This window comes from Mustela nigripes, chromosome 7 (genome assembly GCF_022355385.1).
Source record: "Mustela nigripes isolate SB6536 chromosome 7, MUSNIG.SB6536, whole genome shotgun sequence".
In the NCBI taxonomy this organism is placed as follows: domain Eukaryota; kingdom Metazoa; phylum Chordata; class Mammalia; order Carnivora; family Mustelidae; genus Mustela; species Mustela nigripes.
The window spans coordinates 109877301-109900473 of NC_081563.1; the positions used below are offsets into that span (position 1 = coordinate 109877301).

At 46.7% G+C, this 23173-nt stretch overlaps 1 protein-coding gene across 11 annotated transcripts in view; it reads left to right on the forward strand.

The window, feature by feature from the left end:
- The window catches only part of LOC132021748 (solute carrier family 23 member 2), a 131451-nt gene that overhangs the window by 69322 nt on the left and 38956 nt on the right, over nucleotides 1-23173 (forward strand). For all 11 annotated transcript variants that reach the window (XM_059406578.1, XM_059406576.1, XM_059406580.1 and 8 more), the window contains 3 exons: nucleotides 6263-6361; nucleotides 13156-13272; nucleotides 15289-15446. In XM_059406578.1, coding sequence (XP_059262561.1) covers nucleotides 6263-6361; nucleotides 13156-13272; nucleotides 15289-15446 — 374 coding nt within the window. The remainder of the gene's footprint in view (nucleotides 1-6262; nucleotides 6362-13155; nucleotides 13273-15288; nucleotides 15447-23173) is intronic.

A 23173-nucleotide genomic window follows, 5' to 3' on the forward strand; every position in this document is an offset into this window, starting at 1 on the left:
TTTTGGAGTATCTTTTTTTTTTTTTTTTTAAGATTTTATTTATTAATTTGACAGAAATCACAAGTAGATGGAGAGGCAGCCAGAGAGAGAGAGATAGGGAAGCATGCTCCCTGCTGAGCAGAGAGCCCGATGCGGGACTCGATCCCACGACCCTCATGACCTGAGCTGAAGGCAGCGGCTTAACCCACTGAGGCACCCAGGCGCCCTCTTTTGGAGTATCTTAATCTAAGACCCACAGGCTCTGGAGGCTTAGTGTGTGTTGTAGAATACTCCCTTTGATTTCTTTTTCATGGTAGTTAATTTTGAAGTTTCAGAGAATATTGAAAGTAGTTGGGAGGTTTTTTATGTTCTTTTATAATCTTTTAAAAGGGGTTTGGGTAAAAGGCTGAGAAACACTAATCTTGATTGATACCTCTGTTCTTTTTATTTATTTAATTTTTTATTTTAGAGAGCGCAAGTGCTGCGAGCCAGGGCGTGGGGGGTAGGGGCAGAAGGAGCGAAAGAGAGAATCCCAAGCAGGTTCCATGCCCAGCCTGGAGCCCGACTTGGAGCTTGATCCCGTGACTCTGAGATCATGACCCGAGCCAAAATCAAGAGTCAGAAGCCTCACCGATTGAGCCACACAGGCTCCCTGATGCTGCTGTTCTTTAAAGACATTTTAATTATAGATACGGATACTAGAGGAAATAATCTCGTGTGTGTGTGTGTGTGTGTGTGTGTGTGTGTGTGTGTGTGTAGGAGGGAAAGAATAATGCTACCTTCTTATTAAAAGAGTAGAAAACAGTTAATTTAGGGTACTTCATTTTTACTTTCAAAGTGAGTACGTAGAAAACAGCTCACTTAATTATTGGACACGTGAGAGTGGTAGGTGACTTATACCACACCCCAAGCAGGTGATGGACTGAGCTCTGAACCTCTGATCAGAGGCACAAGGTTTCCCAGGTCCCTGTCCCCTTCCACTTGCAGGTGTCCTCAGCTGCCATTCACTGCCACTTTGTGTGAGTAACACAGGCTCATTTGCTGTCGGTGTAAACGGACATTGCTGTGACACTGACCCTCAGCACTGCACTCCTCTATTGCGCCTGTCTCTCCTGCTTCCCATACGTTTGGCCGTCTTAGGATTACTGTTTAGAAACAAGTACATTAGCATTATTGTCTTTGTTTACTAGAAATAAAATACTTGAGTAAGAAAGACATGTTTACAGAGTGATAGACACACTGTCCCACACAGAGACCACCTCAGTCTTGCATACTGGGAACAAACCCAGGCAGAGAAAACCTGCTTGATTCACAGCTGATGGAGTGATTCTATAATACTGGTGTAGCGGAAAAATTTAAAGCCATCAGGTCTGGTTTCAAATAGTTTTGGTTGGTGGGGAGAAAGGACATCCTGTTCCCAAAAATAATCCCCTCCCCCTTTTTAAAAATAAAAACTAGATCAGTTTCCTAGGATGAAAGATGCCAAGATGCGGTGTTACAGCCATGCTATGAATAACACAAAAGGAAACGTGTTTTATTACATTAAAGAGGCTTTCCAACTTGTGTTTTATTTCCCAGTTGAAGTAATATTTAGAGATTCAAATATGTGAAATTTTTTTTAAATCCTTTTAAAAATCTGTGCTTTTCTGAAGAATGGATTTTAAATTTGATTTTTAAAAAAATTCACATTTAGAAAAAAGCCTAAAGTATCAGAATAGCTAATTTAGTAAACCAAAGGAAACATATTAGTAAAACAAAGCAGTGTTTTATTTTTTCAGTCATGTTTGGTCGTTTCCTGCATGCACACACAGTGGAGGCGGCGGGTCAGGCAGGCGCCCTTGTGGGCATCCCCACCTCCTGTCCCCCTCACTTCTCTCCGTTGCCAGGTCTTCCTCTCCCTTCAGTAGAAACTTCGTTCATCTGCTGCTTGCTCCAGAACCTCCCACCTTCCAGGACATGGCAGAGCGCTGGGAGTAGGATGTGAGGGCGCCAGGGTGGAGGGCAGCGGTGCAGCTCTGGAACTGGAGGCTGATAGGGATGGAAGTTGGACTCTGAGGTCCTCAGGCATGGCTTGACCTGTGGAAAAATGTTAGAAATCACGGTGATTTAGGTCAGTCCTCTTTATAGTTAAATAAACATCCTGCACTGGCCTGGGAAAGTAAGCATCCTGTGTGATTTCCAGGAATCAGCCACCTTTCTGATAGGTTTACAAACACTGCTCTTGTAACAGTTGATTTCTCTGGCCCTGCCTGCACCAGCCTCTTTGGGACCAGGACTCACATCTGCCCAGGGCCCAGGCGATTGAACTGGACAGTGGCTGGGGTGCCTTCTCCCTGACCCTGACATTCAGTGCAGGGCTAGTGTGTTACCCGTCTGACTGTGGTGGTGTCTGCCTGGCGCCCATACCCAGCAGCCACAATGCTGTGCTCCCATCCCGGCAGTCTCCAGGGGCATTAGGACCACATCCTTACTCTCTCCCGAACCACACTACCTGTCCCAGAGCGCTGTTCACACCTTGGCCCAGACTGCTGTCTTGAGTGCCCAGCAGCAGCTTCATTAAAGGTTTGCCTGCCTCTGTTCCCGTTGTCAAGCCCTTTACTGCACCTCGCCCTTCCACTCGCCTGCCGCCAGCAGAGCAGCCGTCTGCAGGGGCATCCTGTCATGGCCAGCCTCTGCTTGCCCCTGCTTTGCAGCTCCCTACGGGGGCCCCTTGTCTCCAGTCCGAATTCCTGAGCCTGGCACCTGTTGCAGGTGGCACCCCTTGGAGGCAGGGGTGGGGGTGGTGGTGGCATGCCAGGACTGTATCTTCATGGCCTGGGCACTGCAGGTGTTCAGACCTTTCGTCAAATGAATATGTGAGTCTTTGCCTGGGCTGGGAAGCATTTGCATCTTATAGTACTTACCTCATTGTGTGTGTGTGTGTGTGTGTGGAGTAAGTCCGAAAAGGCGTGGGAATTGATAAATCCTGCCAAAATCTCCTGTTTCATGCCGATATATGAATTTAAAAAAATCATTGAGGTGAAATGCTCACAATTGGTTAGCAAAATTAACCACTTTAAAGCGAACAATTCAGTGACATGTAGCACGTTCAGTGTTGGGCAACCATCACTGCTGCCTAATTCTGAGACCTTTTCAACACCTTGAAGGAAGCCCTGTCCCCACGGAGCAGTTGTTCCATGGCAGTGGGCCATGTGTGCAGATGAAGGGGGTTTTAGCCAGGACAGGACGTTGAATCCCATCTGGGTTTCTTTGATGATTTAGTAACTGAGCGTTGTTGTAGTAGGAGAGTTCATCATGAGTGTGTGTACATCTTGGCGTCTCCGTGGGCTGAGCACTGCTGTGATAGGACTTGGAGAATGGCTCTGATAGTATGTTAGTGTTTCCTGTTGTAGACTTGAACTTGGCTGGGAAGGTCTCTCTTGCTGGCAGCTGGTTTTACGGGCAAACAAATGTCCCAAACCCAGGTAACTTGTGTAAAAAAGCTGTTGCATGACTTAAGAGGTAGTCCTAGAAATAAATCTTCAAGGTGCCGTAAGAAAACTCTGCTCTGTAAAAATCACGTACTAGTTAGTGCAGATCTCTGGCATTCTTTAAAGTAGCCTCAATGCTTAGGTTATCAGTCTGTATAAGAAGTTGAATTTTTCACTGCCTGATTTTTTCAACTATTTAAAAAAGGGGGGATTGAAATATCTTTGGACCACCTCAATCTAAGCTGTGCTGCTTACTAGATCTTTAGTTGTTATAATTTCTTCCCCATTCCAAAAAGTAGTTGTCTTCATTATAGGTAATTCCAGAATACATAAAGGGAAAAAGATGAAAATGGCCCCACTGATTAAAGACAACCACAGTTAATACTTTGGTGGACATCTTTTTTATTGTTTGTTTAGAAAGGGTTGGGTATTAAGGAGGGCCTGTATTGCATGGAGCACTGGGTGTTATACGTAAACAGTGAATCTTGAATCACTAACAAAAACTAATGACGTACTTGTATGGTGACTAATGTAACATAATAAAATATTAAAAAAAAATTTTTTTTTTAAAAGGCAGCAAACAAATAACTCAAAAATACATGCCAATTCTAAAAGACCCAAATGTTAAAGGAGGAGTGGGAATAAAAAATGAAAGGTGTGCCCATCATTAGTCCTTGTCCCTAGGGTAGCCTTCCTATCATTGGTTTGGAGTCTTTCTACATCCTTTCCCAACTGTTCAAAACAGGGAGGTTATTAAGATTTTTTTAAAAAGCATAATTAGGATAATTCTAGGCTATTTTGTGACTTTTTTTTTTAAAAGATTTTATTTATTTATTTGACAGACAGATCACAAGTAGGCAGAGAGGCAGGCAGAGAGAGAGGAGGAAGCAGGCTCCCTGCTGAGCAGAGAGTCTGATGCGGGGCTTGATCCCAGGACCCTGGGATCGTGACTTGAGTGGAAAGCAGAGGCTTTAACCCACTGAGACACCCAGCACCCCTATTTTGTGACTTTTTAAAGAAGCAATATTTTTTGGAGTTCTTTCCTTGTTAGTACCTTAGTTTATTTTTTCTTTTTTAATGGCTTTTTCTTTCTAGTCACATTATTTTTGAAATCAGTATCTTATATCTTACAATGTTTATCTTTATTTTTCTCCCATTGGTTGTAGTGTCTTTTTTTTCTTTTTTGAACATTTAGGTTGTTTCCAGGGATTCAGCATTTTAAATATCAGTCATCAGTCTTGAATGCACATATCATTTGCATGGATATTTCTGGAGGGATAAGTTTCTGTGAATGCAATTGCTGGGTCCAAGAAGATGCCTATTTTGTTCTGGTGCTAACTTACCCTCCAGAAAGGCCAGTCCACCAAGAATGTAATCTCTCTGATAACTGAGAGTAGCTTTTCTCCCTACACCCTGGTCAACAGCAGATTCATCTTTTAAAATATCCCCCTAGGGGCGCCTGGGTGGCTCAGTGGGTTGAGCCACTGCCTTCGGCTCAGGTCATGATCTCAGGGTCCTGGGATCGAGTCCCGCATCTGGCTCTCTGCTCAGCGGGGAGCCTGCTTCCCCCTCTCTCTCTGCCTGCCTCTCTGCCTGCCTCTCTGCCTACTTGTGATTTCTCTCTGTCAAATAAATAAATAAAATCTTTAAAAAAATAAAAAATAAAATATCCCCCTAGTTTATGTTAAAAAATGAAAATTTAAAAAATTTCATTTCTATAATTTTAAATGAGGTTGGACAGCTAATCAGATTAAATATTTAATAATTAAATAATTTAATTATTAAATATTTAAATATTTAGATATTTAAGTTTTTTCCTGTGAGTTGTAGATTCCTGTCAGTTGCCCATTTCCTGTAGATTGTTTTATTGATTTGCAGGTATTTACCAACTACTGATACCGACCTTTGTGGCCTATAGTCGTTGCGCTGGACCGTCTTTTACCCCATCACTGATTTTTTATTTCTCTCTGATATACTTTACAATACCAGATGTTAAACTTTTTATGTACTTTGTCTTTTTTTCTCTATATTTTAAAAATAAAGTTGTGCTGCTATTCTTGCATAGTTATTTTTCAGTACCAATTTTTCAAGATAGATCGCTAGAAATGGAGCCATTTGGCTAAAGAGTAAAAATATTTTAAGATTGCTACAGGCTTCCAAGACCTAAGATGACTCCATTTGCCTCATCAGGGCAGGCACATGTGACGGTGGTGATGAATTCTGGTCCTTACTTTGAGGGCCCAGAAACTAGATTTTGTCAGCATGAACAGCCCCGACGCCCGTCCAGTGCCACCCGTTACTGCCTGCCTGCGCCTGTGCTGGCAAGCTAGTTTGTATAGTAACCACAGTGTGAAACGTCAGCCCGTTGGGTTATGAGCAGTGTGTGTTGCTTCTCCCGGGGGGATGCCGCTCAGAATCCTCATCATGCGGTGACTTGGGAAGGGATCTTGACCAAGGCAGCATAGGATGCTTTCCCCCGACCCCCACCAGAGTCTGCGGCTCCGGCACCCCACTACGCCTCCTGGGAGTTAGGGGGCACTCCCAGGGCTTTCTGGGGCCACTCCATTTCCGGCCTCCCCTGTAGGACCTGCAGTGCACTGCTTGCCGCTGCCAGAAACACACACAGTTGCTGAGGCGGTGCACACTTGTCCAGGGGTTCTTTTAAGAAAACCTGAAACTCGGCCGATTTGGTAGGCAGAACACACACGGCTTGGGTCTGTTACGAAGATTATAAAAGGCGTGTGGGGAGAATGTTACCACACAGCGCAGCGATGTGCCGTGAAACAGCCTATAAATGAAGTGCTTCTCTGCAGGTGGTGATAAATGGAGGTGCCACGTCCAGCGGGGAACAGGACAATGAAGACACCGAACTCATGGCCATCTACACGACGGAAAACGGCATAGCAGAAAAGGTACCCCCTGGGCCCAGCCTCCTCCCCGTGTCCCAGGCCCGCTGCAGGGCGTGGCTGTCTTTCCTGGGGACTCCTCTCCATGCCCCTGACTGGGTGTGTTCTTTTCACAATGGAAATAGAAGGGATGAGGAGGAGTGGAAGTGACTTAATTGTCTTGATGGCAGTTAAGGTGAGACCCATATAGAAGTCCTTACTTTTAAAGACCTCAAGCAGGATGCTGAGGGAGGTGGTTCAGAGTGTGAGTCTGGACTCAGCTCTGGGTGCTACTGTGACCCAGATCCCTGGGGGAATTACTTAAGCTTTCTGGGTATCAGGTGCCTCAACTCCAAAGAGGGAATAAAAATGTTTGTGTCTGTTCAGTTTGTTAGGATTAGATGAAATAGTAACATAGGTGGTTATTAGTGTTGTGCCTGGTACTATTCTGTTGTGGTAAACGAGAATAAGAGAAGCCAGTAGATCTTGCGTGTAGCATACATTTAAAAATGACCTAGCACTGATACTTTAGAATGTTTTATAATGTATTAATTGGATATTATTGCCACATTAGTGGCATTAGAAGATTTCATATTCCTCACTCCTGTCTTTCAGGAGATGATTTGGATGATGGGAAAACTCAGATTGAAACTGTCTTTGAGAGTATTAAATATCCTTAGTTAAAGTACTTAAAGCTTTATTAAATTGTTTCATAATGTAAAAAAAGAGAAGCCTGTGAATGGCTTATGTAGACTGTGACAATGAACAGAGTGATAGAAATCACATGCTGAGATGGGAAAATCTTTTTTTTTTTTTTTTTTTTTGCCTCCTCCCATCTCTTTGAGGTCAGTATATGTGAACCTATTCACAGGGGCCAGGAGAGACCTGCCCAAAGAGGGTCCAGATGTCTTCATTTATTTTTTCCCCTTTTTTGGGGGGGGGGGGGTCGGTCACTATGGCTAATTCATGAAAAGTGACATATTTACAGGTTTCACGACAGCTCTAAAACATCTCAACTTCATTTGAGTTTTACTTGGTAGACTTTTATTTTTTAATTTTTTATTTTTTATTTTTAGAGAGAAAGGAGGGTGAGGTAGAGGGAGAAGGAGGGAATCTTAGGCAGGCTCCATGCCCAGTGCAGAGCATGACCCCGAGGTCGTGACCTGAGCTGAAATCAAGAGTCAGACACTTAAAAGACTGAACCATCCAGGCCACTCCAATTTGGTAGACTTTTAAAGCACATTTTATTTTCACTGTGAAGATTTACTAATTAGTTTCTATAATGTAATGTTATTCTAGAACAGTTGTATTTTTTTAAGGTAAGCTGTGCACCTACTGTGGGGTTTGAACTCATAACCCTGAGATTGAGAGGTGCATGCTCTACTGACTGAGTCAGCCAGGCGACCCTGGATGGTACTTTAGGTAATGTTCACTTAATATTCTAGATAGTGTTCACTTAATATTCTAGAAACAGACCACTAGAAAGTCGATGCCTGCAAATAGTACCCAGCCTGGGTATTAGCACTGGAAGTTTACAGTGTCATCTCTAAAATGATAAAGAACAAGGATGTTAATATTGAAATTCTAGAATAATCAAATTTTTGTGTTTGTGGTTTTTTTCCATTTTTGGCTATCTTGGCCAGTATTGCTTTTTGGTCAAGCTGTTATAAATTTGGTCAGTCTATTATAAATTTTATGGAGGCTTATTAGATTCATGCTGAGATGTTAAAATTCCTGTGGTCTTGGATTCCAAAGTGGTCCTCAGAGTGCAGGAATTCAAGTGGCCACTGTTGACATGTTGGCCGATGCCTACGTCCGCAGCTGAGATACAGCCCATGGAGCAGGATCTGGGCAGGGAGCCACCGCCCGGCCTGCTTGGGTCTCAGCATCCAGTGCTACATCTTGTAGTAGAGTGCTTCTGAATTCATAGACTCTTTTGGCTGTATCCATTTTTTGTGTACTGGGCCCTTAATCAGAGTCACCAGAATTTCCAGGGTATAGGCTGTCATGATTTTGGACTCCCTCCTACATTATCCAGGAAACGATGGTCATCTTTTGAAATGAATAACAATGAGCATTAACACTGAGGGCTTTTTAACATCTCTGGCAGTACCTTTTACTGATTCTAGTGAACTGTTGGCAGGAAGAATGTCTGGCTCATTTATGCTAGACATTTATTTGCCTGTTTGAAAATCTTTTTCACTGTCTAAACTTTGAAACATTCGTATTTCTTTGAGTACTAGGGAGAGAAGATATCTTTCTGTTTCACTGGCTGCTTTTCTTTATGAAATGACAGGTTTCGGGGGAAGAGCTGTCATGTATTAAATGGTGCGAATGGTCCAGACCTTGGGCTCTATGATTCAGGCAAGGGGCCACTGTTAGTCCTCACCACAACCCAATTAGAGAGGTGCTATCACAATCCGTGTTTTAGAGAAAAAATGAAATTTAGGCCCTCTGCTGTCTTGAATTCATGCAAAGAAAACTTCGGAGGATACTACCCTGTGGGATCTTGCTTTTTCAAGGGCATGGAAAGGCTGTGTCTTGAACACTTGACCATGAAGTAACACTGGAACCTTGCAGGAGAGACAGGATGAGTGGGGGCCAGAGAGATCACCCCACATGTTCTCCATATTCATGTTTGTTTTCCTAATTATAGCAAGCTGTTAGTTGTTATGTATTTTCTTATTTTATACAAAACTTGACTTCTGGTATCTCTTAATACTCTTGAGCTCCTTATAGTAAATGCTGGTTAATATGGTGTTAGCTACAAGATACCCATCTTGGAATGTGCTCAAAGGGATTTATTCATGAAAGGGACCAGAAGGATAATGCCTTGAGTCCTGGACCATGAATCTTTAAGACCATAGCATTGAGACCCACGCCCAATACATTCTGAACTTGACCTTGGTATTACTGGGATTCCTCTTTGGGGGATGTTGAAGGAATTGAACTTTGTTTATAGTGAGGGTATTTGGAACAGGAATGAAGTAACTACGTAAACGGTTTAGATGTTCCCATTGAAATATCAGCAATTTGTTGTTTTACAGTGTTTACAGCAGCACGTGAAGTGGTTGCAGCAGTATTGGGCAAAATATGTTTATAGCATGTGTGTTTACAGCAGCACGTGAAGTGGTTGCAGCGGTATTGGGCAAATCACTATTAATCACAATTTCAGAGAGTCCATTGTTTCTGGCAATTTCTAAGCAGCAACCCTGCTCTTCCTGGGAGGCTGTGTAGCATGGTGGCAAGTGCAGCCTTTGTGGACAGCCTGTTTTCAACTGCTGGGCGACCCGCTTGGCTCCTCAGGGTCTCTACCTCCTCATCTATAAAATGGGGTTATTATGACATGTGACTTCCTAGGTCCCTTGCATGGGGGACCGGAGAATGTAAAACAGCATGCATGAGGTTTTTAGGAAGCAGAGATTGCCAAAATGTGGAACTAGTTACAAGTGAAGTAGTTATAATGTGTACCCACTTGAATATCCCACTGGCTTGGCACTGGGGTCTTTTGCTGCCCATTGTTTCAACAGCTGGGTGGTTGCAATGGTTACCAAGCTTGTTAAATAGAAGATGAACCTATTTTTTTTAAATTTTTTATTTTTTATAAACATATATTTTTATCCCCAGGGGTACAGGTCTGTGAATCGCCAGGTCCACACACCCCATAGCACTCACCAAAGCACACCCCCCCCCAATGTCCATAACCCCACCCCCCTTCACCCAAGCCCCCTCCCCCCAACAACCCTCAGTTTGTTTTGTGAGATTAAAAGTCACTTATGGTTTGTCTCCCTCTCAATCCTATCTTGTTTCATTTATTCTAAAGATGAACCTATTTTTGTAATGTTGAGATTTATTTTTAAAGTTAAAGACCTTTTAAACTTTCAATCCTTGTGGATTCTGTTTAAAATTAAGGTACCAGCAGTTCTTGAAAAAGGAAGTTCCCTTGGAATAGATTAGACAAGAATACAGCATTGGTAATTTTTGAAGCTAGAGAGAGATTTGGGGTTGGTATTCCATATTTCCACCTTTGTATATGCTTGGAAAATTGTGTAGTACAAAGATAAGAGAATAATTGAGTCATACCTTGTTGTTGCTACTCTTTGGTTCTCTGGTATTGATTTTGGCTGTGGAGAAATTGGGCCAGTCTTGTTTTCTTCTTTTTATCAGCATCTTGGTATTTTTGCCTGTTTTTTGGATTCTTTGTTTATCTTTGATATTCAGTAACTTTACTTAGATATGTTTTGATGTTGACTATTCTGGGTCAGTGTTTTTTGGCACTTGGAGTATTTAGCATTAAGGACCCTTTTATTTTAGGAAAGCTGTCTTAAATTCTGTCTTTATTTTTTGTTTCAGTCTATTCTTTTGGTTTTCTTATTTGAGGGACATATTTTGGATCTCTTTTGCTAGCCTTCGCTAGCTATCCTTTCTCTCTAATCATTTTTTTTTCTTATGTTGTTTGATTTCTTTTTTTTCTCCCACTTCCAGCCTGTGACCCTTTGTTACTCATATCTGTTTTCTCTTATGCTCCTTCATGTGCACTTTTTATTCCTTTTCTTAAAAAAAATTCTGTCAACATGTTTTATTTCCCTTTGTTTTTAAATTTCTGTTTTAAGGTCTTTCTTAATGCAGTTGATTGCTTTATTGAGTTTTCAAAATATCTGAGTCTGAGCAACATTGGTGGTATCATGGCTGCCTTCCAGAATATCTGAATAGTTTTTCGTTAATTCATTGAGTTAATTCATTGGTGGGTTTTTCTAATTTGTAAACATATCCGTTAGTTCTTGGAAATTTTATTATCTCTTAAATTCATTTTTATATTACATTTTAGACTTTTAAAAGCTTATTTTTTTTTTTTTTTAAAGATCCATTTGAGAGAAAGTGTGTGTGTGAGAGAGACAGAGACAGAGTTGGGCGGGAGGGGCAGAGGAAGAGGGAATCTCAAGCAGTTTGGGTGCTGAGTGCGAAGCCCAATGCAAGGCAGATCCTATGACCCATGAGTTCATGATCCGAACTGAAACCAAGAGTTGGACATTCAATTGACTGAGCCCCCCAGGTACCCCTAGACACATTCTTAAGAGCAGGATTCTCCTTCTCCCTCCCCACTCTGCTCCTCCCTGCTCACTCACTTTTTCTCCCTCCCTCCCTGTCTCAAATGAACAGAAAAACTTAAACAAACAAACCAAAAAACCCCAGGCTATTCCAAGGATTAACAGGCTGTCTCCCAATTGCCAGGCAAGGACCTAGCCATTTTTTTCTTTTTTAAAGATTTTATTTATTTTGACAGAGAGATCACAAGTAGGCAGAGCTGCAGGCAGAGAAAGAGGGCGAAGCAGGCTCTCCACTGAGCAGAGAGCTTGATGTGGGGCTCAATCCCAGGACCCTGAGATCATGACCTGAGCCAAAGGCAGAGGCTTAACCTACTGAGCCACCCAACCACCCCCCAAGCCATTTTTTTGAAATGTGTGAGGGCTTGGACAACCCAGACCTGCTGAATTAACCCTTTCCTGCACATTAGTGCATACAACACTGTTCACACCCATGTGTTTTCTCTACCACCCCTATCAACAGATTTTTTAAAGGCACACATGATCCATTTTAACTTATTCAGGAATGCAGATCTGCCACTATCTTGTTTAAAATGGAAGGAAAAGTTCTCTGAAAGGTCAACCTCAGTTCTCGTTTGGATTAGCTCAAATGTCAACTTACATCAGACGTTTATTTACCCTTAGGCTTTAAAAGGTGAGGCTGAACTGCGTCACTTCCTTTGTTCAGTGGTATTTGGGCCCCAAATCCTTGTCTGCCTCTGCACAAGAAATCGATTGACGAACAGGGAGTCAGTGTCTTTCTGTGGACCATATCCATGGACAAGAGGGCACAAGTGGGGCTAGATAATGTCAGAAGGTCATCATCTTTTTTGTGAACCATCTTTTACTTTTTCTTTTTAGGCACTTTTTTTAAGTTACAAAAGACTTAAAGTGCCCATCTTGGATTCTAAGAAATTGTTCATAGAGTTTTAGAACCCAGAGCAGTTTTGAGGGTACATGAGATGACTTGAGGTTATCTTGAGTTTTCTGTTTAGCTGAGAAGTAATGTAGACATCAACTGAATACGTCTAGACTATAATCCAAAGTGTCCAGTCTTTGTGAAGATTTTGGCTCAAAAAGCATACAACACTTAATGTTTTTAGAAGTCTGTAGTAATGGGGAGGGGGAAGGAAAGGAAAAAACCCTGTCCCCTAAACTATCAATATATCTTTAGTCTGTTTTTAAACAAAAATTGAAATCCTACCTGTGTCCTTTCGAATTTTACTTTTCACTCGCCATGTGTCAGAGCAGCTGTGTTTTGATAGGAGGGTGTAGGACTTTGTTTTGAAGTTCAGCGATCTTTCTCCTTGCAGGGATGAGAAGGGTAGAAGGGACAGATTAGTGCTCTTTGTCTGAAAGTGGTTAGCGTTTTAAAACGTTTTCTTCCTTTGAGGCACCTCTCGAGAACTGCTCATGCCAAGGCATCCGTTTATGGGGTCAACCAGGGAACGTCCCTGTCTGTGTAGGGCCCCCTGGGCTTGGAGAGAAACCCTGAGCAAGCTGGGTGCTCTTGGGGATGAGTCTGTGACAAGGGATACCGAGCCCCCAAACTCTGAGGACTGGTCGTCTCGCTGAGTGTGTTGAGCCTTGCATCAAAGGCAGCCAAGGCTGATTTTTGCAAAAGCATGGCCACCACTTCATAAAGTTGTTTCTCAGTAATAGTGGCCTGCTCCAAGCTGAGTGTGTTCCTGGTCCTTGCTTCTATTAAATAATGCCTTTTCTCCCTGTCACTCACAGAGCTCTCTTGCCGAAACCCTGGATAGTACCGGCAGTCTAGACCCCCAGAGATCGGACATGATTTATACCATAGAAGATGTACCCCCCTGGTACCTGTGCATATTTCTGGGGTTACAGGTAAGATGGCTCCCTTAGAATGTAACTACCAGCAGATGTTCAACTTGTCTGTCTGGATTCTTTAAAAATTCAATTTTGATTTTTATTTATGGACAACTTTATTATAAATTTCTATTTTAACAATGGCGACTGGGACTCATTAGCATCCGTTTCATAGTAGTGGAAGGAAGAAAAGAACAGGAGGAAGAGGTGGACGCAGGCATGAAAGAGGGAAAACTCTCAAGGAATGAGCAGACGAGTGATGTGGCAGGAAAGAGGAAGGGCCGGTGAGATAGAGAAAGAGGGGAGAATGCAGTGAGGGAGGGAGGAGAAGTTTTGATCTTCACTCCTGGTCATGTAGTCCAGTCGTGGTCAGTTCTGCTGTGAAACAGGGGTGACACCAACAAGTGCCCTGTTGGCCGGGATGCACATAGGAGGTTTCAGTCTTCTCTGCATGGGAAGGGAGACCCGCTGTCGTAGAGGCTTCATCTGCTGCGGACTGCCGTGGGAACACAGTGGGCAAGCCACCAGATGCTGGGAGACCAGACAGGTGGTGACCCAGCTTGACGCGGGCCCTGCATCTTGGGTGTTTTTCTCCCCTCTCTCTGTACCCTTTTCCCACTTAGGGGTTGGTGGGAGGCCCAGAGGCCCTGACGCCCTGGCCTATATCTGCCTTGGTTGTTTTAGCCCGGACTCTGTTCTGAGGTTTGGCTTCCTTTTTTCCTTTCTCAAGTTGGAATGGGTTGTTCCACCTGAGGTATTTCAGATGCTGAGAAAAATCGGTCCCAATGCACCCCAGACACGTGTAGTCACTTGGAGGAGGGGAAGTCTCTGCAGACATCTGATGCTTTGGTCTGGTTCCCAGCGCCCTCAGCACCTCTGTCCCCACCTCCCACACGGGCACCAAAGCAGCTGGTTACCTGGACTGAAAGGTGTCTAGTAAAGGAGGAGTCACAGCCAAAGGAGCTAAGTTGTCTTTAGCTTGGGCTGAGTATCCTGAATCAGATTCACGAAACTCACTTTTGGAAATGTTTATATTACATATGTCTTTAGAAGTTTTCCCTGGTCTTATAGGATCAGGAAACCTTGCATGTGTCATGCCTTTCTTGACGATCTGCAGTGCTCTTAAGCTTATGAGCAGCTCTGCAAAGTCCCAGACAGGAACGTTCTGTTCCCCGTCCGGAACACCTCACAGTGTTGCATAGTGGAGTGTCGGGCGTTAGGCAACCCATTCTGGCAAATGAGAGCAGAGACGGGAAACTTGGGAAGGGAAGTAGGAAGTTTGCAGATCAGAAGAGGGACCTGAATAGACAGACCTCTGGGAGGAAGGGAGGTGAGCAGCGAGTGCCCGGAATGTCCCACCAGGGGCCAAAAGCGGGGGCTAGGTCCCAAAGGAGGAATGGGGGATGGGCACTTTCTGGAGGGTTCCCACAGCTCCCACACACCCATAACCCTTTCCCGATGGTAGTCAAACAATGCCAGGCCCTAGAAAAAGATGGGAAACACCCTGTGCGTAGATGCTTGAGTAACTTTAACCCACAGACTGGAGAGAATTTAAGAAAAAATAAATAAATAAAAGGAAGACGGATGATCTCAAGAATATATATAGAATGCCACGTGAAATATTGGCAAATCACACCCGAGAAGAAAAACCTAGCATGACTGCTGAGGGCTTGTTTTAAGAATAGTTCCATGCAACACAATTTGTGTCAACAGATTAGAGGAAAGGGATCTCAGATCTTAGTAACTGATGCTAAAAAAGCATTTGAACAAAGCAGGTGTTCCCAGTCAGAGTTCTGTAAATAAACCTCACCTGTGCAGGCCGGGCTCAGGCGAGCCATAGACAGGAAACTGCCAGGAAGGTGAAGCGCTAAAGAACGGAGAGGATGTGCTACAGGGTAGGCATATGTACCCTGAACACCAGAGAGTCTTCCTGTGGGCTGTTGTTCACAAACAGCCGGGGCTCCAGTTCGGATAGGATTGGACAGAAACAAGAGGAAGCGCTCCTCTCTCCCCAACCCCTCCTGTCGCCCACAGCACTACCTGACGTGCTTCAGTGGCACCATCGCCGTGCCCTTTCTGCTGGCCGACGCCATGTGCGTGGGCTACGACCAGTGGGCCACCAGCCAGCTCATCGGGACCATTTTCTTCTGCGTGGGAATCACAACCTTGCTGCAGACAACGTTTGGATGCAGGTGAGATTGGGGTGTTGAATTGGGGTGCTGAAGCCCCCTGAGGCATGGAGTGAGGCCACTCACTCAGGGCTGCTTGGAAGGACTAGCTGGAGCTGGCAGGGTGGGGGGCATCCTAGTGGCCACGGTCAACCCCCCAACCCCCACCCCCGTGTTTCTTTTCTTGGTGGAGGGCCCAGCCTCTCTTCCCCAGGTGGGCAAGCTAGAGACTCAGACTCACTCTCCTCTCCTTCCGGGTCCCCAGTGGGCAAGTCTCATTCTCTCCAGGATCCTCTTCCTGTCCCCCTTCCTTTAGTTCAGACTTAACTGCTCTGCTCGTGCCCACTGGTTTCCCTGCCTCCAGGGTGGCTCTGCTCTCCACTCTGTGCCCCCCCGCCCATCTTGCTCCCGTTGCATCTTCCCCTGGGCTGCCTGCCAGGCTGTAGCCCCACTCCCCCTTCAAAGTCTGACTCCCACCCCATAGGCTTCTCCCTTGCTCTCTGTCCCACCACCCTGCCGTGGGCTGGCCTCTGAGCCCTGCACTTGCTTTGGGCTGAGCTCCTCCCTGAGCCCCCTGTTTCTCCTCCTATGCTTGTGCTCCCCAGCAACCAGTAAACCCTGCTTATCCTCCCGGCTTGTCCCTCCCCCTCTGTGAAGCACGCTTGTGTCCCCAAGGCTTCTGTTGTTGCCTCCTCTGAATCCCCACACATGCATCTCGTGTACAGTCTTCTGATGTGGCTCTTAGTCCACTCTGTCCTTTTTTGTTTTCGTGTCTTTTCCCATGGGATTGTGCTCCCCTCAGTACCAGGGCTCTGGCTGGTTCACCTTGCATCCCCAGCCCCCAGCTCAAATGGGTGTGGAGCCGGCACGGGAAGGAAAAGAACCGTCCTTGCCTGCCTCCTTGTGCGGGCCGCTCATTCCTCTGCTCTCTGCTCTTCCACCCTCATCACAGTTCAGCCTCCTCCTTTGCCCCCGGCTCTGCTCTCGGCTTGGAGCCTGCTGCAGCAGGACCCTCTGTCCCCACTGGAAGGGCAGCAGATTACACTCGGGAGTTCTGTCCCCTGCTCTGTCAGAGACAGCCTGAGGAGGGCTTTGCCTTCTCTGCTGGGGGAACAAGAACAAGAAGCTACAGAAAGCAGCTTGAGACTCATGAACTGTATTCTGAGGAGTCTGAACCCTCAGGGACCTCCCGAGGGTTGCCCTTACCTGGGGACAGGAGAAATACGGGAAGGGCTGTGAGCAGAGTTAAGGTGTTCTGATTGGCCTTGCAGGCTGCGTCCTGGGAAGGGATAGGGCAGCTTCCTGGCAGGTCTGTGGATGGATAGAAGGCTGTGGGGGTGTCCAGCTCTTGGAGTTGTCCAACCCCAGCCCCTGAAAGCCTGCCTATATCCACCACTCTGAGCACCTCTCTTACCCCAGGAGGATGGTCTCCTTAGAGGACCTGTGAGGGGAGGGGCAGGGTGTCATTGACCTGTGAGAGGGAAGGGATGTGTTCTGGGCATTCCAAGGAGGACTTGAGTTATTTTCTTAGAGCCAGGTAGATAAATTTGGTTGGGAGCATCTTTCAGTCCTTTGAGAAAGCATTCGAGGTTCTGTATTTCAAATCCAGAGTGTATTAAAAAGCTTTTGTTGACTGACTCGGGAGCCTTACCTTCTATACAGGCCATTGGTTCTTTGGCAGGGTGGCTGGGGATTGTTCTTTTTCTAAACAGCTGACTCCTTGGGGAACTCGTTGCACAAACCATCTGTAAAACTGGGCAGTGCTTACAGTTGAGATTGCTAGTTGATCTGAAGAGTGAAGATTGCTGATTGATCAGAAGAGTGGAAGCATATGTCTTTAGTGTAGTAAAATATGCAGTATGCAGCTCTGCCCTGGTCTTATGCCAAGGAGGCTAGTCCTGGCTGGCAGTTGAGCCTGGCAGCCGCAGGCACAGTTGCCTGCTGGTGAGACAGAAGTGGGGGGCCCTTTGGGTGAGGGCAAAGAGATGGGAGGGCACCCATTCAGGACCCCCTTACCCCTTACCCATCTTGGGGCACAAGAGACCTAAACAGAACAGCTTGGGTCTATGCACCCACCCCCTAGCAGCTGAGCTGAGAAGGAACAGGAGAGGGCTTTGAAATACCTGCTGGGATCGCTTGGGGACCCAGCCTGTAGAGCTGCAGTAGATGTGCGCATGCAAACATTTGTGTGTGCACTAAGTGCCTGTCTGCACCCTGTGCCCAAGAGGCGTGGTGAGTGTGGCTTTCTTTGCTCGGTTTCATGGTGGGAGCGTTGTGACGGGGAAGCCCCACCCATGTCCTTGGGAGGTGTGGGAAGCCGTGGGTCCCATCCTCACTGTGGTGTGGCTGTGTGCCTAGCTATAGATTGGGAGGTGGGTCTCCGTCTGCCAACCGTGTTAGTGAATGTGTGCAACTGGGGCAGGACAACGTGTGTTGAGGTGCTTTCATGTGGTTTCATCTTGGGATGTGGATTTTCTGTGGCTGTCACAGTGTGGTGGTGTCCATACTCTTAACGTGGGAAAAAAGAGGAGGAAAGTACTGACCTGTTCCAGCAGATAGGCAGCGAACAGTCTGTATGGGAGGCCCCGGGTGCCTGGACCCAGCTGTGCGAATTGTTGAGATGAGCGTGTGCTATGAGGCTTATGGGACAGCCACCTGCACCTTTGGGGATTTGAAGGGAGAGTCCTAGGAGAGGTGATAGCATGTGAGATGGGTCTTGATGACTCAGTGGGCTCCTGGCCCAGGAGGGTTGAAGGAACTTCCATCCTGGGCAGGGCAGGGGCAAAGTCAGGAAGTCAGCCTGATGAGGCCTCCCCCTTGACCAGAGGCCAGGCTGTGGGCCAGTCTCTGATGCTTGGGTGTTCTCTCAGCGGGACAAGAGAGCTTGCTTGGGCTCCACTGGCGGGGCACTTGCCTACTGGGGCTGTGCCTCGAAAGACATTACTTGGATGTAGTATGGAGAGGGTGATGGGCCAGATTCAGGGGACCAGGGATATCTAGGAGAAAGACAGTGGGATTCATGCAAGGATTCTGGAGGGGAAATAGGAAGGAAAATGTTAGAGGTTTCAGGGTCCCTGTGTGGAGCTAGCCAGGGGCCAGTGGGGAGAGACAGATGGAGACAGAGTGTGTGTACGTGTGTGTTTTTCAGGGTTGAATGATGAGTTCAGCTGTAGCCTGCGTTCTGGAAGTCCATTTCTGCTTTTGATCCTGAAGTGGAAAGAAAAACATGGGTGTGCCTTGGTGTGTGTTGATTATTAAAGAATATGATTGGATGAATTTGAATCAGCTGCCTTTGGGTCTGGGGAGAATTGAGGGAGCAACCCACCCCCCAGTATCACCCCCTCAGGCTTCTGGCCCTTCTTGCACTGGGTTAACTCTTGCTCTCCTTCTCTGTGCTAGCAGCACTGTTTTCCTGCCTGGGATCCTTCCTGCTAGTGCTGTGGATTCCAACTCTGCAAAGCCTTAAGCTGTTATTGATACATTCGTTTCAGTGTTTGTCCACTGTATATTTGAGGGCCTGCTGAGCACAGGTGAACTGAGATGGTGAGGGGTGTTTCCCCCTTCCTGCCTGGCTGGTCACCACCTCTGAGGTTTGTTTGCTGCACCTATATATTCAAGTGTTCTATCTCCTCTGCATCTCCCCACCCTGTACCCCTCCCACTAGAGAACTGACTTCTCTAATCCCTGCTCTTTCCCTTCTTCCTCTGGGCCCCAAGGGGCAGGGCTCCCCTCTCCAGTGGAACCACTTCCTATGCCCTTGGCCCATTTCCTGTAGGTTGAGTGAGAGAAGAGCAGAAATCCAAACAGTGGCCACATATCCCCCTGCCACCCCTACACAGCCCCTCCTCCCATGTTTCCAGCGGAGCAAGGCAGGCCTAGGACCTCAGCGGGAGGAGCCGTCCATGGTACTGAGATACCCGGCTCCACCCGGCTCCTCCTCAGGATGGGGTGGAGGAGGGGCCTCCCAGGGTCTGTTCCAGAGGCTCCCCAAGGCCATGCTGCCGGTGCTGACCCAGATAAAGGTGGGATGCACGTGTCAGGTGTTTAGTTGTGTGTGGTTAATTTGGCAGTGCGGTGATGCTGCTTTAATGGATGAGTAACACTAAAAGTGAAGTATTACTGTTCTAAGGAAAACTAACAGGATTGCAACTAATAAAGGTAATTGATCTACTTTAAAAAAAAATCAGGGTGTTGGATATTTTATTTTATTTTAAAGATTTTATTTATTTATCTGACAGAGATCATAGTAGGCAGAGAGGCAGGCAGAGAGAGAGAGAGAGGGAAGCAGACTCCCTGCTGAGCAGAGAGCCCAATGCGGGGCTCCATCCCAGGACCCTGAGATCATGACCCGAGCCGAAGGCAGAGGCTTAACCCCCTGAGCCACCCAGGCACCCCCTTGTTGGACATTTTAATGATGAACTGTAATCCTGTGGGCAGTCAGAACCTACAGTACTTGGTGTAAAGCATTAGCTGAAGGCAGGTGGCAAATAATGGTTTCTTTTCCCGTCACACATGGGGGAGTGCAGCAAGGACAGGAGGTTAGAGGGACCTGCTCAGCCCTCTGGTTTGGAGCAGATGACCTCCCCAGCTCTGTTTCCTTTTGTGAAAAGGAGAGGTGTCTCTTCTGAAGTTGGCCTGTAGGTGACATTTTGCCATTATCGTGCAAATAGATTATTACAAGCTTCCTAAAGTCCATCTGAGACTTGATAGAGAACGAGTCCTTGGAAGATCTTACAGTTCTGCTGGATGCTCACTATAGGCCGTGAAGGATCATTTTAACAGACTCACGTATTTACTTCCGGATCACCACAGGATCAAAGAAATAGATAAAGCCGTTGGGGTTGCGGGGATGGCAAGGGTGGGACAGTGTGGGAGGGGGGCTGCTGGTGTTGGGAGCAGGCTTTATTCTCCGTGTCCCAGCTGTAAGGATTGTAGGTGGTCTGTGTATGCGTGCATTTGTAGTTTAGTGCCCATTTCCTTAGGCTTAGAGCCGCAGAGGGAAAAAAGTTTCATGTTCAGCTTGCATGGTATCTAGGACCTATTGTCAGACCACGAAGTGTCTGAGTTCTGTACGGGGTTTTGCCTACACTCCCCCATCCCCCTGCCTTGTGCTGAGTGCCCAGTGCTCTCTTGTACCGTGTGCAGTGGGCACAGGCCCTTCACTTTGAGAAAGCTGGGTTTAGAGCCGAAGATGGAGGAAAGTGTCAGTGTCCCTGAGCTGTGGGCTATGACCAGGTTGTCCCTCCTCCTCACTTCACACAGGCACCCAGGTGGAGAGTGGCACACTATTCCTGGAAACCTGTTTTATTCCTGAGAATTGCTCAGGAACCGGTGGAGGTGAAGCCAGTGTGTGTCTTTGTGTAAGTCCCAAGCGCCAGCTTCAGGATGCTGCCAAGTGAAGGCTCCTTGGGGGCGGGTCACGGGCGGGGCTGGCCGAGGCCACACCATGTGTGCTGCAGACCCTCCTCCCTTCCCTGCACACCTCCCTCTGCACCAAGTGCTTTCCTTTCCTCTGGGGACCATGATGGTTTGGAAATGGTGGTCGTTGTGGGTCTCAGTCCCTGATGCCCCATGATTCCTGTGGCTTTCGTGCTGCCCAGAGCCTCAGCCTGCTGGGGATAGCCATTCTGCCAAGGCTGCTGTGCCGCCGCCTCCCTCCTCCCCACCTTGCCTTTTCCTTCTTGCTCCTGCCCATTGACCTTTACCCCCTGCACTCTGCTTTCAACAACGTCTTCATTGCTGAGTTCCCTCAACTGAGGTTTTAACAGTTCTCATTTTGGTTCGTTTGTGATGTCAGTCCCGGGAACTCCTGAGCCTTGTTCCAAGAATTAATGCAAAGCTTTGAAATCCTGAGAGATTGGGGCAAGTTTGTTCCGATTCCCCTGCGCCTCCCCCTCTCCCCCCACCCCCCAATGCTAGCCAGCTGGCAGCAGTGTTGCCTCCCTGGCTTCAGGGAGGACTCAGCTACTGTATCACTTTGGCTGCTGCCACCTCTTAAAATAGAGGCCAAGTCTCTGTACAGCTCTGAGCTTTCCAGAGTCCTCACCCCTCACTCCAGGTGTCAGTGCAGAACTAGGGGTGAAGGAGGATCCGGGAACCCTGCCCCCCCACACCATCTTTCCTGAAGTGTGGCAGGTGCTTTGTTTGGGGGTTACCTCAGTCTTTTGCCTGGGCAAAACCTCCCTCTAAGCTCTCTCACAAAAGACTAGACTGCAGGTGGGCTGGCCCCTTCCCAGAGGAGCCCCTCCAGTTCACCACAGGCCTGCCACAGGCAGGCCGAGCCTTTCTTTGCTGAGAAATGGTAGGGATTGGGCCAAGAGCATCCTAGTAGCTGGTGCAGCAGCCTGTTTTCTAAGCAGATTGTCTGTCCTGAAGAGGGCGCTCCCCTCTCTCTCACCTTCCTGAGTTCTTGGGGCCTGTACGTGATGTGTGCTCACTGAGTACGGGGTGGCTGAAGGATACCTCCAACTCTCAGGTCTGGGGCTCTGAAATCTCTTTTTTTAAGATTTTATTTATTTATTTGACAGAGAGCGCAAGAGAGGGAGTATAATACAAACAGGGTCAGAGGGAGAGGGAGAAGCAGGCTTTCCCGCTGAGCGGGAGCCTGGTGTGGAGTTCAATCCCAGAACCCTGGGATCATGACCTGAGCCGAAGGCAGCACTTAACTACTGAACACCACCCAGGCAGCCCTGAGGGCTCTGAACTCTTAACTGTTCATAAAACTGGCAAGGGTGGAGGGAAGCAGTGATTAGATTGGGGATGGGGGAGATTGGGAAGTCTCCTGCATTCTGTTTCCCTATATGTACTTGGGGTATACGTGCAGTTTTTTGAACCCCTTGAAAGTAAAGTGGCTTCCGTGCCAGCTGACCCATAAAAACTTGTGGGACTGAGGGTCCCACTGGATGACTTACCACATCTGAGAGCACTGTTGTTCTGCTATACAATCTAACATGCAGGCTGTTTAATTTCCCAGGAGGTCCCTAAAATATCTTCCCTACTGTCCTCTCCACCTTCCTGAATCTGGATGCAGTCTAGGTCATGTGGACATTTGTTTAGTGTATCTCTTTGGTCTCTGAATAATAGGCTGTCCCACATCTTTCCTCCATAGTTTTGCCTCCATAAAGCACCCAGGCCAGATGTCTTGTTGAGTCCAGTGGTTTGAATTTGTCTGACTGTGTCCTCAGGGTGGTATTTGATTTTTTTCGACAATTGCCCTTCTCTGTTGTAACCTACGGGATGGGGCCAGAAGCACTGTTGATTCAGGGTGAGCCATGTTTGCCAGAATAACCATGAGGGTGAGAGTCTTTCATATTCTGTCACATGAAGCAGGCATATAGTAGCAGATCGCAAGGTTTTCCCCTAACTTAAAAAAAAAAAAAAAAAAAGTCCATTTAACTCAAATTTTGGGTAGGAGGTTATAGAATTGGGAGCCAGTGAGAACTTGGAGCTAATGACTTTTGAGGTCATTAGCTTTGCCTCAGCCCCCAACCAGCTGTATTGGAGAGCTTTGGCGTCAGAGCAGGCATCATTCCTGTTCCACTGTTTTCCAGCCTTGTGACTTTGGACAAGCTGCCTGTTCTCTGAAAGCTGTCTTCCCTCATCTGTAAAGTGGTAATTAATAATGGTGAAATTGTTAGCATCAAATGAGATAATGCCTGGAACCTGTCCACACCTGCCTGTTTGCTCTCATTATTTTAGTGGGCCTTCTGGAAGGGAAGGAGGCAGGCGGGTGCAGGTGAGGTGGCGGGGTG